The sequence below is a fragment of the Ostrea edulis genome, chromosome 6 (genome assembly GCF_947568905.1).
Source record: "Ostrea edulis chromosome 6, xbOstEdul1.1, whole genome shotgun sequence".
NCBI classification, from domain to species: Eukaryota; Metazoa; Mollusca; class Bivalvia; order Ostreida; family Ostreidae; genus Ostrea; species Ostrea edulis.
Genome location: NC_079169.1, coordinates 82,975,102 through 82,992,383, shown reverse-complemented (window position 1 = coordinate 82,992,383; position 17,282 = coordinate 82,975,102). Strand labels below are relative to the sequence as shown.

General features: G+C 35.7%; 2 protein-coding genes across 5 annotated transcripts in view; one reads left to right on the top strand and one right to left on the bottom strand.

The window, feature by feature from the left end:
- Positions 1 to 8,656, bottom strand: part of LOC125645588 (leucine-rich repeat protein SHOC-2-like) — a 42,030-nt gene extending 33,374 nt beyond the window's left edge. For 2 of the 4 annotated variants that reach the window (XM_056141008.1, XM_048871180.2), the window contains exons 1-3: positions 8,352 to 8,654; positions 7,609 to 8,251; positions 228 to 344 (exon numbers count right to left, since the gene is read on the bottom strand). In XM_056141008.1, coding sequence (XP_055996983.1) covers positions 228 to 344; positions 7,609 to 7,806 — 315 coding nt within the window. In that variant the 5' untranslated portion in view covers positions 7,807 to 8,251; positions 8,352 to 8,654. Of the gene's footprint in view, positions 1 to 227; positions 345 to 7,608 lie in introns of all 4 variants that reach the window. The other 2 variants (XM_056141009.1, XM_056141010.1) reach the window with 2 other exon arrangements.
- Positions 8,657 to 8,991: 335 nt separating this feature from the next.
- LOC125646726 (60S ribosomal protein L32-like) lies at positions 8,992 to 17,282 on the top strand. Its single transcript, XM_048873239.2, has 4 exons — positions 8,992 to 9,051; positions 10,120 to 10,222; positions 14,282 to 14,434; positions 17,097 to 17,282. Exons 2-4 carry the CDS (start codon positions 10,130 to 10,132, stop codon positions 17,253 to 17,255), a joined length of 405 nt encoding a protein of 134 aa, XP_048729196.1. The 5' UTR covers positions 8,992 to 9,051; positions 10,120 to 10,129; the 3' UTR covers positions 17,256 to 17,282.

Sequence of the window (17,282 nt, the reverse complement as noted above, 5' to 3'; positions counted from 1 at the left end):
TTTAGCATACTTGAATTTGAAATTTTCTGGCATAAAGGTTCTTGTGAAGAAGATTTTTAAAGATTTTCCGTACTCCCAAAGTAAACTTTGATCCCCTAATGGGGCCCCATCCTACTCCCGGAGACCATAATTTATATAAATAGTAGAGTTTAATCAGGGACCAAATCCAGCCGTGTATGTTTCTTTTCAGATGTACAGTATGATCCATATGATATTTCTGCACTGACCAGCTCTGGCTTGTGTTGGCGCTGTTTCAGTTTACGTGGCTTGTGCTGCTCTCCCTTATCCTGGATCACCACTCCTTTTCTCTGTTCCGCTATCATTGCAGTACTGCCCTTTTTGTCCTTCAACATAATGATAAAGACATAAAGACCTCCATTGAATAACTATTAAGTAGGGTTCGGTATTGCCAGTAAAAATGATATTGCGATATATTGCAATATCTAATTCAAATATTGTGATATATCGCAATATATTGTCTTTTTCAAATTCCATTTAAATAACCAGATTTTTAAAAACAATTATCAAATAAAAACTTCAAGTTAACTCTTGAAATAATTTTATTGAGCAGTGTTTCCATTTCAAATTTTTGTGCAATTTACGCATAAAAAATATTTTTACCCCCCCCCCCCCATTATCACCCAAAGGGTCACCATGACGCAGGGGGAAAAAGACTTAGTGCACATTTTGCAATCGGGCTCAATGTTCATTCCCGGAAGTACATAAGAATTTAGGCAGAGAACTAGTCTTTAGTTTTGTTTCAACATGGCGACGTTGTTCAATTTTAGATTTACACTGGACTAAATAAAACGCCGACTGACAAATCTAGAAAACAAAACCCATAGATGATTAGGATGCACATAATCTAAATCACAGGAGTCCGCAGTTTCATCATTAAAGGTCTACAACGTAAACAACAATTACTGCATAAGCTTCACAAAAAATTGCCCACTCCTGTGACTCGACGTAAATGATAACGGCAACACGAAATGCGCAAAAAGGTCCTTATTACATAGACTATATCTTCTAGCTGCAATAATGTAGCCCTATCCAACTTTTTTTTATTCTGACGTTTTCGGGATAGGGCTACAATTCCATAGGATCTCCGTAATGGTGCAAAATAATTTTATGAATAACCGACAATAAACTCAGTGTATTAGTCCCAAATGTTGTTTACACCAAAAGGAGTACCAACTTTGTGCTCGGGCATGTCTAACAAAGGTGTTTTTCATTAAATATAATGTACAGCATGCAAAATTCTTCGTCTGCTCCGCCATGCTTGTTATCGCGAGATCTCGTAGGTGGATCTAATGAAAAGCCTAAACATTGACAATCTGCGCGAAAATGTAGTTACTCGAGCCACTTCGACAAAGAAAGGAAAATCATATTGTTGCAGAAAGAATTTACACTCTGCTGTTCGGTTTTTAACTTGATATTAAATTCAAACCTTTTCAATACCGACGAAATAGCTTTCGCCTCCATACTTGTCCATTGATGTAAATACTACCTTATATGGCATATGCAAATGACTTGACAACCGGAAGTTGAAACTTCAGTACATCAAACATGGCGCACAAATATGAATCGAGAAATTGGAATTTATCGAAATTGTTGAAAACGGTAGAATAGAGCCTCACAAATCTAAAGTTGCAGGTTGTAAATTTATATATTGACTAAGAAACATAGAATATCATTTTATTTACGTAAAGAAAGTCAGGAAATGTTTAGAATGAGCGCAAATGTTGCGGGAGTGAATCACTCCCGCATTTGCACCATTACGGAGATCCTAAGGAGTTGTAGCCCTCTCCCTAAAAAAAAAAAAAAAAAAAAAAAAAAAAAAATCAGAGAGGGCTACATTATTGCAGCTATATATCTTCTAACATTGATCAGATATGTATATGTGTGACAAAGAGACCACGCACCTGTGAGATCATCAAAGTTGTGCATGTGGTAGATTTTACGAAAATAAATAGGTTAATGCCTTCCTGGTAAGCAGTTAATTACACTAATGCATAGGGGAAATGTGAATAAAGGGTGTTTTTTTTTCTTGAAATTCCCGACTCAACCAAGTCATTAGAAAGAAAAGACTACATAAACTGTGGATCCATCATTTGCGTAATGACAAGTTGAGGTTCAAGACATTTGTATGAAGAACATTTACTGCCTGTCTTGTTTACAACTCGACCGAACATCTTTTCTCAAATTTTTCTTGCGAAAGAACGGGCTCAAATCTATACAGTTCCAAACTTAACTGTTCGTGACTTGTCATGTTTACAGTGCTGCTGATGAAATAAACCGGAATAGACGGTGTGACGTCATAAATTAAACTTCAATGGCCACTCTCTTAGCTGCGGGTAATTTAAAATACATGATATAATAATATTGATTTAATTGTTAATCAAGGATTTTTGTTGTTAAAGACTGTCAATTACGATATCAGTAAGTAATACTTTATTCATAAAAGCAAATATGTGGTTAGGGTTGCCTTTCCCTTTAAAATTTTTTTAAAAATTAAGTGTGACCCTAAAAAAAAAACCTTTTGACTCACAGAGGGCTCATCATGACCCTTGCGACTCAAAAAGTTCAAAATCACTATTGAGTACTTGCTCAGTAAAACCAAACACAAAAACAACAAAAAAATAAACAAAACAAAAAAAGCAAAAATTAATCTTACAACTTCTTCTTCGGCGTCCATAGTTAAACTGGATGTTTATCATCTAAATGTTGAAAATGCAAACATCTAATTCTGGAATAGTGCAAGAAAAAAATTTGTGTATATATGTATTTAAAAAGAGAAACGTATTTAAAATTATGTATTCATTCAAGTTTTAATATAGGGCTTTATACTTTATCATTTTTAAATTTTAAAGCTTCACTAAAATCCCTTCCGTCTCATAAACGTTCCACATTTAAAAGCAATCTATATCGGTTTCCCATATTAAAAAAACGAGATAATCAATGCTATTTTGCAAATTAAACAACATACTAAGTAACTGGAATGAGAGAATGTTTTCGTTCTGTGTGTTTCATATAGTCGAATATTACAATATACGGGTCTCCAGTTTTCATAACGCAATATATTACAGTCAGTGGAAATATTGCAATATACCAGTAATAATCAGGTTGGGAACACTTCCCCTATGGCAAGATCTTCTTGCTAAACACGATTATCCCCCTTTGGCGAGAAAATAAACATTACCAAAAACAAGTGTTTTGGTGTCTTTATTGAAAATAATGGCAAATTCTGTGCAATGCTGAATAAGTCCAATACACACTCAGCATGACACGAATTGTCTCTATAAAATTACAACACTGTCAAAAAATTGCATATCAACATTGCTGTGTTAGAGGAAAGCAGTCTGAAATCCAATGCACATCGTGAGTGTTTTTGTTTTGATTAATATATTTGCAGAAGTATCAGACATTTTAGCACTTTTTCTTCTTTTAACGTGAAACACAAAAAGATGTACTCTGTGGGTGTTTTTCCTCGGTTGCATGAGATATATTTACTCTCGCTAGAGAGTGATAATCATGTTTTTGCGAGAATATCTTGCTGTAGGGTAAGTGTTCCCAACCTGATAATTGCTTAACTCTAGTGTTAATACCAATTATATCGATCATAAAAGATTGTAAAAAGAAAAATCCGGATAGAAACGGTTGTTGAAATCGGTCATTCGTGTCGGTGTTTGTATGCTTCCGAGTGCAAGTTTAAGAAAAGCGATAGGGCTGCAACAGGTACCCGAAATAACCGAACACTGTGGGTCGTTTTGTTCAGGTCGGGTTCGGTTCCATTTTTCTGGATTTTGGTTAGGGTCTGGTTTTTACAATAGAATCTCTATTAAACAATATGGCATCAAAATTCAAAGTGTTGGAGTATTTTGATTTTCTGTCTAAAGATGGATGGTGACGGTATGCAAAATATGTCAAACGAATCTAAAATGTGCCATTGGTTTAACGTCGTCTATGACTAAACATCTTTATCGAAAGCATGGGAGTGGAAGTGAGTACTACCTAAGTGCCAAGGTCAGGAAGCATGACCATATATCACCGGTGCTTGTGTCCTTGCACTGGCTTCCAGTTTATTCCCGTGTTGAGTTTTAAGTTTTAAGACAAACCTCAAAACATATCTTTTTAGGAAATCTTAAAACCATATTTTGTAATATATTCTTTTTTAAAGTAAAGGCTGGTTTGTCACATGAACTCGTAATGTTTAAATGTGTTTTATTATATTTGGATGTTATATTTTATGCTCTGATTAATCTTATCATGTTTTACATTTTACATTGTTAAAGCGCTTAGAGTATTTACAAATTATATAATGCGCTATATAAATGCCGCACATTATCATTATTATTATTTACTAAACATGCTAAAAGTGACAAATCAAATGTTCTTTCTAATTCCACGGATAGAAAGTTAAAACCAGAGACCACGTCTGGGAATAGTAGTTCTAGAACACTAACGAGTTCATGGCAACTGAGACTACAGGAAGCATTCGCTCTGTCGGCTCTGAGCAAAAAGTTTACTCGCACATCAACAAAACACGTTTGTATAACTAGGGCTATTGGCGTTTTCATCGCAAAAGATATGCGGCCGTTTTCCATCGTACAAAACCCTGGATTTGTGAACATGGTGCGCGAGCTTGAACCAAGATATGAAATTCCATGTAGAATGCATTTCTCTGAAAAAGTTATACCAAAGTTGTATGAGGACACCAAGTGTACAGTATCAGAAAGTTTAAAGCAGACAAGTTTCATTGCATTAACTACAGACTCTTGGGTGTCTAGAGCAACACACAGTTATAACATGACTGGAAAATGAATTCATATATGTACTTCAAACAAGAGTCATGGATGAATCACACACTGCAGAACACTTGTCAGTTTTCTATAGTCAACATATGTGCATTTGAATTAACTTTTCTATTCAAAAAACTAGTCATTAATCTTAAAAAACCTGTAATTATTGTAACAAATTTATACAAATAAGCAGTGATTGGGAAAGTCATGCGCCCTGCTCCCATTCGGTGAAAATTGGCGCATTAAATTATCTAATCCATGAACCAAAGTGCGCATTCATTATCGATTGTAACTTAAGTTTTTTTCTTCTCTAGAATGAATTGGGTACGACTTACTTATTTTTTGTACTTTCATTTTTAATTCCTATGTATTCTGATACACCAAATTTCATTGGTTGAAGCAATACAAATCAAAATAGATAACCAATAAACTATTTCCTCTTACACCACATCTCATCACGTCTTCTCATACTTATACTTTAGCGTTTAAGTTTCGGAAGTCCAAGGACAGATATAGAAACAACCGAAAGTGAAAAAAACAAACGACAAATAATGAAAAAAACACAACAACAAAAACGAGAGACCGTCTTCAAATACCAATGCCGATAAAAGCAATGATACTGTTGAGAAGGGGACATTGAAACAAAGCAGAAACATTTTTAAGAGCGGTGGAAAATATCATGATCATGGCTCAGAGTTTCAATTAAAACAATTATGTTCCACTGCACATTTGCTATTTATTGAAAATGGTCATTCAAAATATGTTGATGACCCATTAAATCTGAAAATGGCCCATTGAAAACTTGAACCCATAGGCCATTTTGGCCTTTCCAATCACTGAATAAGGGTTTTTGATTTTAACTTGTATATTAAAATTTTAAATATATAGACCCGACTTAAAAAATTCTGGACCGACCCAAATTTTTTGGAATCGTGAAGCCCTACAATATGCTCATGGTTTGTAAATCATCACTCGCTAAGATTTTCGAGTGTCCACTATTTTTACTCGCTATTTTTCAAATTTACTCGCATTTTGTAAGTATTTTTCGCTAAAATCGAGCCCAGATTGTGATACTCATCTTGGCAATATACAAATCGATACCACATTCTATTAAATGGCGATACCCAACATAGTGTTTACAAAAAATATCCGAAAGTCACAAGTCGGGTATTTTTAAACAGTCTAACAGAAAATGAAAGTAGAAAAAAAAAAATGGCGGAACGACTGGAAGCAAGTCAGGAGTAAGTGAAAGGTTTGGCTTGCCATTTTACGAAAGGGAAAACGGTTCAATAAACATTGATAAGACATGTTATTTGCAAGATGTTTGGAGCATTGCAGGGTTTGAAATTACCTCATGTCCTAAGTCCGAGACTAGTAAAAAACGTGTCGGACTAGTAAACTCTCTATAGCACTAGTCCGTACGGACTAGTGAAAATCCGGAAATCAATCTTGAATTGGTTAAGATTTTAGCAAGATTTGTCTGAGTCTCTTAGATGTTTGAACTTATGGTCGATTACCTGCATGGTTAAGTGTTTGTGTGATTATGACATCCTGACACATGGAGTGCGTTCGAAACCGCAGTTCTTCGAACGAGCACAAATTCTTGCCGATTCCAAACTCCGAGTATGGGTTCAAGGTGCAAGAACTGCAAATAGTGTGATCTAAGAACAAGCACATGTTCTTGTAATTCGCGACTCTAACATAGGAGTTTGTAACATTATAGCTCATGGCTTGGTCAATCGAGTGAATTTTATTGACTTTATTCAAGTTTATTGACAAAATTTCAAACTCCCGTGACTCTAAGAACTGAGCACGAAAACAACAGGAACGTCAATCTCGAACGCACTTGTGGATGTTTATAAAAGGATTAACTCGGAGGTTACTGTATGCTTCTGTTGATGTTGAATGCAAAATAAAGTATGGTGGTCTTTTCCTTCTGCAGGTGTCAGAAACTGAATTGCTTGCAACTGTGATGTGTTTGGTTTCATTAATAAAATATTGAATAAAATGAAGATCATTTAATATGATATACTGGACGGACTAGTGAAATGCTTTGCGGACTAGTGAACATCAATAGTGACTAGCCGTACGGACTAGTGTTTGTAAAAGTTAATTTCGAACCCTGCGATTGTGATATCTATTTTATTCTAATCAAGTAACTAGCTGAACCGAGTGATATTTTTTCTGTTTTGATTTGAACTGAATAAATTTGAAACCTTTTATTTTCAGTTTTTATTGATATGCAAAGTATCACGACATGTATTGTATCGTGTGTCAAGTATTGTGATATGTGTCAGATCGACCAAAAAGAGTATCGTCCCACCCATAAAAAAACACTGTGAAATCATTTCGCAATATTAACTACGAGTCAGAATTCGATGTATTTCGAAAATTATAAATTAAATGCACATCAACACATAAAAATTCTGTAAAAAAAAAAAACCCTCTAAAATTCTAGACAATGGTGGATACGTACAGGTAATTATTATTTTTTATATATATATATATATATATACTTTATTTGCATTAAAATCGTTGATAATTTTTTTTTTTTTAAAAAGCCTAAGAGGTTATCTCCAAACAGGATCAAAGCTACTGTTGCAGTTCAACATCCATTATATACTACACTAATCCAAATTGCACTTGATTTAAAATAAGGTGTATGTTAACTACACAGGTGTACAATGGTGTAGACAAATCAAGTGCGCCCACTGATAAATGTCATTAAAATAATACAGTCACATTTACTAATTCAAATACTAATTAATTGCAAGTGCAGAGTTTTAAAAGAGTGAACAAAACAACTCACAGGTTTGCTTCCTTCTTTTGGGTCACTTAAAGACACTGTGTCATCAATACAAGTCTCTAGCATATTTCCTGACAAATATTCCTCAGACTCAACATTAGAAGCACCGCCAGCTCCCAGGTATGCAGGATTGTCCATTAAATCATGGTTAGCCATTCTTGCAGCAGCTGTTGAATTTCCTTGTTTTGGTCTACGCAACATACTTTGCCTTCAAAATTTGAAGAAATGTACATCTACACTTAAACAGTTTGTGTTTCCCTATCCATTGTGCCAGTGTGTAAAGAATCATTTTAGTCTCCTGTAACTTGACATTCAAATGGAAGGAAATGTTCAGTACACTGGGTTTAGAAGTCAACTTGATTTTCTTTTGGTGTATATCACTTGTTTTCCTTCTTGCTCAACTATAACCAGTCAATTTCAATGTTTTCGTAAAATTGTGAAGTGACAATGAAAATCAAATTACTCTGCAATACAAAATGTTCGTGGATAATAGGATATTCCAAAACACACAGGAATTGAATATTTTCAAAATTGTAGTGTTTTAAAGTGATTTGCCTTCCCTATATCAACCAACATTAACTTCAACGAGATGAGGGGGGTTCTAGTCTTTTCGGCGTTGAGGAAAACCAAGCACTGTTCAACCAGTCTGTTAAGAAAGTAAAAATATAAAATCAGTTCCGCTAAACAGAGAACAATTCTCAAATGGATTTCCAAACAGAACAACTATTTCCGTAAGAACTACACACATGATCTTTTCTCATGAAATCATCCATTGATTACGAAAGCGAGGCTTGACACACTTTCATCTTGGCTGACAGAAAATGAAAACAGACATAAAAGTCATTGTTTTGAAAGCTTGTACTGTGGTTATGCGGTCGTCTTTAAATATAAGCAACGATAAACAAGTTCAATGGTGTTCAACAAGCAAGAATTCTCCTTGCATAAAATGCATCATCAATTACATCTTCACATAATTACGAATAAATTTTAAGCCCCTAAGATTGTACCAGCAAAAACAGTCTACAGCTCCAGATGCGTAAAGCAGATGCGCAGAAGTCAAATTGGTAAGTCTAATAAATGAAAATGATGTAAACCTATCACTCCACCCTTCTCTTGAAAAATGCTTTTTACACTTTACTTTACATATAATAAGTATTACTTATAAGAAATGATACTTCCAGGTATTCTAATTTGTTTCTCCTAATTATGAGTTGAAATTTTATGTTACTTGCTTTAAAAACCCATATTCAGATGTTGATGTAGTAATAATGATCGTCATGAAAAATTACTTTAAAATACATAATTATTTTTTTTACAGTTGCTTTACAATGTGTAACAAACAGAGCACACAAAAGTATTTTCAGAATCCACTTCAATCTTCTGATTGTAAGGGTATATAGCCATACCTTCCCTACTTCCTTTTTCCGGTTGATTCTTGTTTAGAAGGTTCTTACTTTTATTTACGTTTATGAAAATCAAGAATAATCCTTTATATTAATGTCGAAGTCACACCTTAACATTGTTATTGTAATATTGTATCATAAGAATGGCACACACATGCAACCATTTCATCTTTTAGGAGTACAGATGGTCCTGCAAAACATTTGCAGGCGTAATATTTAGGCATGAGTTTTAGAAGTAAAATAATCGTGTAATATTCCGCTTGAGATACCGGTACGATAATAGATCATTAAACGTAAACATTTTGTCGAAAAATCATTGAAATAAGATGTAATTATCAGGAAGTTTACTGGTTGTAACATTGCATAAGAATAATTAGCCAATGTCTTCAGAGTTTTGTCGAAGGTAATGCTGATGTAATGGTAGTTTCTGTGGAAAAGAGAGGGTTATTCATAATATTCGATCTTTCCTATCCCCCTCGTTTCTGTCCAAGCCTTCATAATGTATGTGGGAAATCAGTCGCGCTTCGGTTTGAATTTATTTCAGCTTACATTTTATGTGAATCGTTCGAAAACTTGCATAAATCTATTCATGAATGATTTTGCCGCAAGGAAATACTATTGAAACCATTCAATTTCACACTAAAGCAACGATAATCGTCGTCATTTCAAACACTACATCCTTTCACTATCAAATTCACCTCCATGATAAACAATGTCTTCAGCGCATGCGTCACTTCACTTTCTGATTTAAATATGTAAAAATTCTATATCTTTTTATGGCATCATAAAACAGTAAAGGGCAAGTTTTGTCAAATATTATTACGTTTCATAGGTTAATGGAGTGCTCGACGATTAGTAAGATTACGATTTACAATTTTTGTCACTTGGATGTCTGCTGTCTAGTACATTTTGAAGCTCAGATTTCATACGAATTGCTGGTGAAAATGAAAACGCTATTCATTTTAAAATTTAATGCATCTATTGAGATGCGCATTTATTGAAACCATTTGTCCTGAGCAAATTGGAGTGTTTATTTCACTGGCACTGTCAATTTCAGCGAGTACTTTATCTTTTATTTTGATTCTCATTTAAATGTATCTTTCAATTTTAGGTAGTCAAAAATGGCTATCCGTCCCCTTACAAAACGGACATGTGTCAAGAAGAGGACAAAAAAGTTTATCAGACATCAGTCTGATCGGTACCTCAGAGTTAAGGTAGGTAATTTATAAGTTTCCCAAAAGAAGTTTTGAGACTTGTCGTTTTTGCTCGGTTACTATTCTTCCCCTACTGCTTCTTTCTTAAAACTATCCGCAGCCATTTTCTGTAACCTGCAGATTAAAGTATATAGTGACTTGGTACCAATGTATCGGGTCACAGTTCAAGGTCAAAACATCAAATGTACATTTTCTCAACTATTGAGTAGTCATTAATTAATGGAGGTGCTGGTAGGGGAATTTTCCACAAGGCTGATTCAAGACTAAAATCACAGATCGATGAAATGAACAGGCATATTTTATTTTCAACAATTATCAAAACTTATTAGCTCACCTGAGCTAAAAGCTCAAGTGAGCTTTTCTGATCGCCTGTCGTCTGTATGTAAACTTTTGACATTTTCGACTTCTTCTCCAGAACCACTGGGCCAATTACAACCAAAAAGCATCCTTAGGTGAAGGACTTTAAAGTTTGTCCAAATGAAGGGCCATGCCCTCTTCAAAGGGGAGATAATCACAAAAATGCAAAAATAGGTTGGGGTCATTTGAAAATCTTCTTCTCAAGAACCACTAGACCAGAAGAGCTGAAATTTACATGTAAGCTTCCTTACATAGTGCAGATTCAAGTTTGATAAAATCATGGCCCCCGGGGGTTGGATGGGGTGACGACAATAGGGGATCAAAATTTTACATATAGGGAAAATCTTGAAAAAATCTTCTCAAGAACCACTGAGCCAGAAAAGCTGAGATTTACATGAAAGCTTCCTGACATAGTGCAGATTCAAGTTAAACTCATGACCCCTAGTGCTTGGATGGGGCCACACTAGGGGATGAAAGTTTTACATAACTAATAAATACAAAAAAAATCTTTTTAAATTTTTCTCAAAAACCATTGGGCCAAAGAAGTTTACATTTACACGAAAGCCTCCTGACATAATGCAGATTCACATTTGTAAACATCATGGTCCAGGGGTAAGATGGGGCCACAGTAGGGGGTCAAAATTTTACATATATTACAAATATATAGGGAAAATCATGAAAAAATCACTGGGCCAGAAAAGTGTACATTTACATGAAAGCTTCCTGACATAGTGCAGATTCAATTTTGTAAAAATCTTTCCAAATCTTCTCAAGAAGCACTGTACCAGAAGAGCTGAGATTTACTTGAAAGCTACCTGACATAGTGCAGATTCAAGTTTGTAAAAAATCATGGCCCCCAGGGGTGGGATGGGGCGACATTAACAAGTGTTCAAAAATTAAAATTGGTTTAAAACAAAATGGCATAGACCTCATTGAATTGGCATAGACCACAACATTGAAAAAATAGCTCAAACTCTTAACATTTTCATTTACTTCTAACGTACTTAGAAAGCATATTTTTTTCCCATTTCCATAACAATATCCTCATAACACTTATCGGACGTCGACTGACCATGCAGGGTCCTTTGGAATAACTTTATTGCTTTAAATCTAGAAAATTGGCATAGACAATTTGGTCTATTTCAATTACAATTGGCAAAGACCAGTGTCATTTGACATAGACTTGGTCTATGGTTAATTTCGAACACTGCATTGAGGAATCGGTGTTTTACATGGGAATAAATCGGGGGAAATCTTCTGAAGAAGCACTGGGCCAGAAGAGCTGAGATTTACATAAAGCTTCCTGACATAGTGCAGATTCAAGTTTGTTCAAATCATGGCCTCCACAATAGGGACTAAGGTTTTACATGCAGATATATATGGAAAGTCTTCAGGTATGGGCCAAGGTGAGCGATGTGGCCCATGGGCTTCTTTTTAGGTCACCTGAATTCATTCAGGTGACCTATTGCTATCTGTTTTTGTCGTCGTCGTGCGTTAACATTTGAACATTTTCGGCTTCTTCTCTGAAACCCCTGAACCAATTTCAACCAATTTTGGCATATAGCATCTGTGGGTGGAGGGGAAAAAAATTGTGAAATTCATGGTCCATGCCCCCCTGGGGCCTGAGGGGTGGGGCAAAAACCATCAAAATGAGTGTAATTTTAAAAAATCTTCTTCTTTACTCCTGAACATCAAGAAGCCAAACTGTGGGCATAATTATAATGAGCATTGAGCCCTCTACCAAAATTGTGAAATTCATGGCCCCTGGGGCAGGGGTTCTTGTGTTAGGGTGGGGCTCTATTGGTCATATAGTGAAAATGTAGAAATTCTTTGAAAATCTTCTCTGTCTCTGGGTATTAAGTAGACAAACTAATAGCATGGTAATGATGAGCAAGGATGCCTCTTTATACACACACACCCCCCCCCCCCCCCCCCCAAACAAGCTTGTTTGGGGGGGGGGTATACTGGAATCGGGTTGTCCGTCCGTCTGTAGACGCAATGGTTTCCGGGCTCTAAAGCATTATCCTTTCCACCTACCGTCACCATATCATATATATGGACTACCCATGGGATGAAGATGTTCCCTATCGATTTTGGGGTCCAAAGGTCAAGCACACTGGACATCGAAGTAGCAATATGGTTTCCGGGCTCTAAAGTGTTATCCTTTCCACCTACAGTCACCATATCATACATATGGACTACCCATGGGATGAAGATGTTCCCTATCAATTTTGAGGTCAAAGGTCAAGCGCACTGGACATTGAAGTAGCAATATGGTTTCCGGGCTCTAAAGTGTTATCCTTTCCACCTACAGTCACCATATCATATACATGGACTACCCATGGGATGAAGATGATCCCTATCGATTTTGGGGTCCAAAGGTCACGCACACTGGACATTGAAGTAGCAATATGGTTTCCGGGCTCTAAAGCGTTATCCTTTCCACCTACAGTCACCATATCATACATATGGACTACCCATGGGATGAAGATGTTCCCTATCGATTTTGGGGTCAAAAGGTCAAAGGTCATGTGCACTGGACATCAAAGTAGCAACACTCAGAAAAGAGGTAGTTTATACCTATTACCAACACCCTTTGGGAGATTGGGGTAAGCGGGGGGTATTCTTAGTGAGCATTGCTCACAGTACCTCTTGTTAAAAATTGTGAAATTCATGGCCCCTGGATCAGGGGTTCTGGTGCTAGGGTGGGGCTCTATAAGTCATATAGTGAAAATGCATTATTTCTTTGAAAATCTTCTTCTTTGTCCTTGGGTATTAAGTAGACAAACCAATAGCATGGTTATGATGAGCAAGGATGCCTCTTTCAAAATTGTGAAATTCATGGCCCCTGGGTCAGGGGTTCTGGTATTAGGGTGGGGCCCTATTGATCATATAGTGAAAATGCATTTTATTTCTTTGAAAATCTTCTCCTCTGCTGCTGGGTATTAAGTAGACAAACTAATAGTATGATAATGATGATCAAGGATGCTTCTTTCAAAACTGAAATTTATGGCGCTATTCAATGTTTCTTCCATCCAAAAGTAAAATTTTTATATTTAAACACAAACCTAATTCAAACATTGGAAGGTTGTTACATGATACTCAGGTGACCTATAAGGCCCCTGGGCCTCTTGTTAAGGTTTAGAATGCTTGTTTAAGGTATTTTTAATAGTCAAACAAAATTTGAGTGTCAGTTGTTAAGTTGCAGATGAGATGCAGAACTCACATTTCTGTGTTAGGTAAACAAAGCTCGTGCCATGTATTTGTTTACATACAGATTGCTTAATAGAAGTAGCATGTTCAAAAACAATTGAAATGTGCTATTAAAACACCAGAAACTTTGATTGTGTTCAGAATTAACTTGTTGATTGAAAAAAAAAAATCTGCCTTAGTCGAAACTTTTACTAGTATATTTAACCTATGTCGAATTGTGAGCTCTGTATCTCCCATGTACCTTGACAACTGACATTCAAATTTTATGAAAGGAAAATATTAACTTTTTTTATCCAGTGAATACAATTCCTCTGAAAGATGTATTTCTATATTGTGCAAAGTTTAAATTGATCAAGATTTTTTTTGCAAAAACCTGACATCACGTGAAGATTGATCTACCTTAATAATGCAATGTTTTGAATCAAAAGGAGTTTATGGGTAATTATTGAGGTTCATCATTGAAATTTCCAATCATTTTAATTTTTATAGTCAAACTGGAGGAAACCTAAAGGTATTGACAACAGAGTTCGTAGAAGATTCAAGGGCCAATATAAAATGCCAAATATTGGTTATGGATCTAACAAGAAAACAAGACATGTCATGCCAGATGGATTCAAAAAATTCCTCATTCACAACGTTAAGGTATGGAAACCTTTTGAAGTTACCATGTACTAATAGTTAGATCCTACTCGAATCAGGTGAGGATATATAATTGGGTAGACTAGTGTTGTCATGATGATTGATTTCAATAGGATCATCAGTCGAAGGGGTTGTCAATACTTCTCATTACCAGCTCGTCGGGGTTATCACACGTTAATGACTCTTGTGCGTCATTGGTAAGAAAATGAACAAGTCTCGAGAGCAAGTGCGAGATTACCGAGACATAAACAACAGGTTCATGGCGTTACACACACACACCTTTTTAAAAAGTTAAGATGCATAGCGTATTTTAAAGTAAAATAGCCATTGGTCAAACTGCATTTTTTAGAATTATTTTTTAACACTAGTATATTCCAACAAACATGTTTTAACACCATCGCACCTATTTTAAAAATTCCAAAACATTGATGTCTAGCTGAATTCCATCATTATTTTTGAAATTTAAAATAGCTTAGATGGAGTTCGGAAATGCATTAGTTGTGTTAATTAGTGTTATAAATGCCTCGAAATAATAAAAAAAAAAAATGCAGTTTGGCCGATGGATAATTATTTTAAAATATTGGAAAAGGAGGGTGGTAGGTACATGTACAATTACAAAGTCCATGTCATATGATCCAAAGAGTCGGATCACGTGGAGTTGACAGGCGCAGGTCATCAGATCACACGAGACGCTTCGCGTCAAGTTTGATCTGATGATCCGCACCTGTCAATGAGACGTGATCCAACACTTCGGATCAAGTTACTGTAGTAATGATAAATTTATTATATACCCCTTGTGCATTTTTAAATCCACATTTAAAAGATAATAAATGTAATTCAAACTAGTACTGATGTCCCCGTTACAGCTATTCCCCAACCATTCCCCCATTTAGCAAGTGGTGTCATTTGTTTCAGTACAAGTGGTTTTGACCATATCAATCTGTGAAGCATCTGAATTTATACCGCCGTAAAATGGCTGAAATATTGCCAAAACAGCATAACCCCAATCAATCGATCAATCTGAATTTATAACTATTTTAATGTTTAGTCCATTTCATGCCAATACAAATCAGTTATAGACATCTGAGAATTTTGTGCATGCACGTGCTGATGAGTAATTTGACTATGCTGATACATTACAAGTCTAATTATATAACTACAAGAGAATTTTCACAACAGTTCAGTGAAAAAAGAGAAATTAACAGCAACTCAAAACTACGAGGACCAAAATCAATGCATGTGCATACACGCTTGCAGAAGTACGACACAGCATTTTTATTGGTGCTATTCAATAGACATTTGAACGATATACTTCTTGTATGAATTTGATATCGATTGCTTCATATACATAAGAAAGTTATGGTGATTTCAAAATCGTCCAATCAGAATACTGTTTTAACTTGGGCAAGTATCACATTTTCTAAAGATTCGTAATTATACCACGCAAGTTTCATTTAAAATGCATAATTTTGAAATTTGACGTTTTCTTCGTTCCTTCCAGTGACGTCCAAAAAAATGACATGCATATGTCACATCTACAAGTCGAGATCTGTCATCCTGTAAAGTTTAAAAACACAGACATAGTAGTGAAATTATATCTTCTGTACACAGTATTGTTTGTGATGCTGTCGATATTTTCCACAATAAACATTGCTTTGATGCAGTCTTCGACGTTAACCGGTTGCCCGAGGCCAGTAAAATCGGGATCGGGCTTCTAAAAATATTTAACCCAGGAGTCCGGCGGGCCTGTAAATGTTTTATTGTATGTGTTGTATATATTACAAATAAAGCGTGAAATTGACTCGGACTTTCGCATCGAAAAACGATCAACCATGCTACCTTTTCTGAAGTATAGGGAAGCACGGGCACTGGAAGTTAATGTAAATATATAGTATGTGCATATATAAAAAATACATGCACATACTATATATTTACATTAACTTCCAGTGCCCGTGTAGGGAGGGGGCTCGTCCTTGAAATGCAAAACCTCACAAGCGTATTTCGCAATCACAACCATCAGATCCAAATTTTAAAAAAAATGGTCGTACCAGGAGAAAAGAGAATGAAAATCCATGCCCCATTGGACCGAGGGTGGGCCTTTGCTAAGATTTAATTCTGGAGAAAGCAAAATGTTTTGTACGTAGTGTTTACAAAACAAAGTAGAACATGAGCTGCTGATGTCATCTGCGAGATTAATATGTTGAAAAATAAAATAAGATATTTAATCCTTTTAATGTCAGTTGTGTATTTTCCTACAGTAGAACATGCATGTTACCATAGTGTAGAATCAGCATGCAACACCTTGCAAATGACAAGAGGTCAAAGTAGAAAAATATTTTGGGCCATTAAAATATTGTTCGGGCTTGCAAAATCATTATACTGGGAGGCCCAAAGGGCCTATGCTTCACAAAGTTTTTCGTGAAGACTGTTGATGCATTGTGATGTCATCAGTTTCAGAGGACACTGATACGGAATCAGAAAATCACAGTGTGGTAATCCGGAAAACCGGATCACACTCTATGTGAAAGAGATGAATGCAAGTGAATTAAATGCAAAATATCACGAAAAATTAAATCTGAAATATGATTTCTATTAAATTCCTGCTTGTGTATCTCATTAGTTTCCAGTGGAAAAATTGTACTGATTACCTGTACTTTATTTGTAGGAACTTGAGGTACTGTTGATGCAGAATAGGACATTTGCTGCAGAAATTGCCCACAACGTGTCCAGCAAGAAAAGGAAAGACATTGTAGAGCGTGCTCAACAACTTTCCATCAAGCTAACTAATCCTAATGCCCGATTACGGTCTGAAGATGATGAATAAGCATCCAATAAAGGGGAAAAAAGCGAA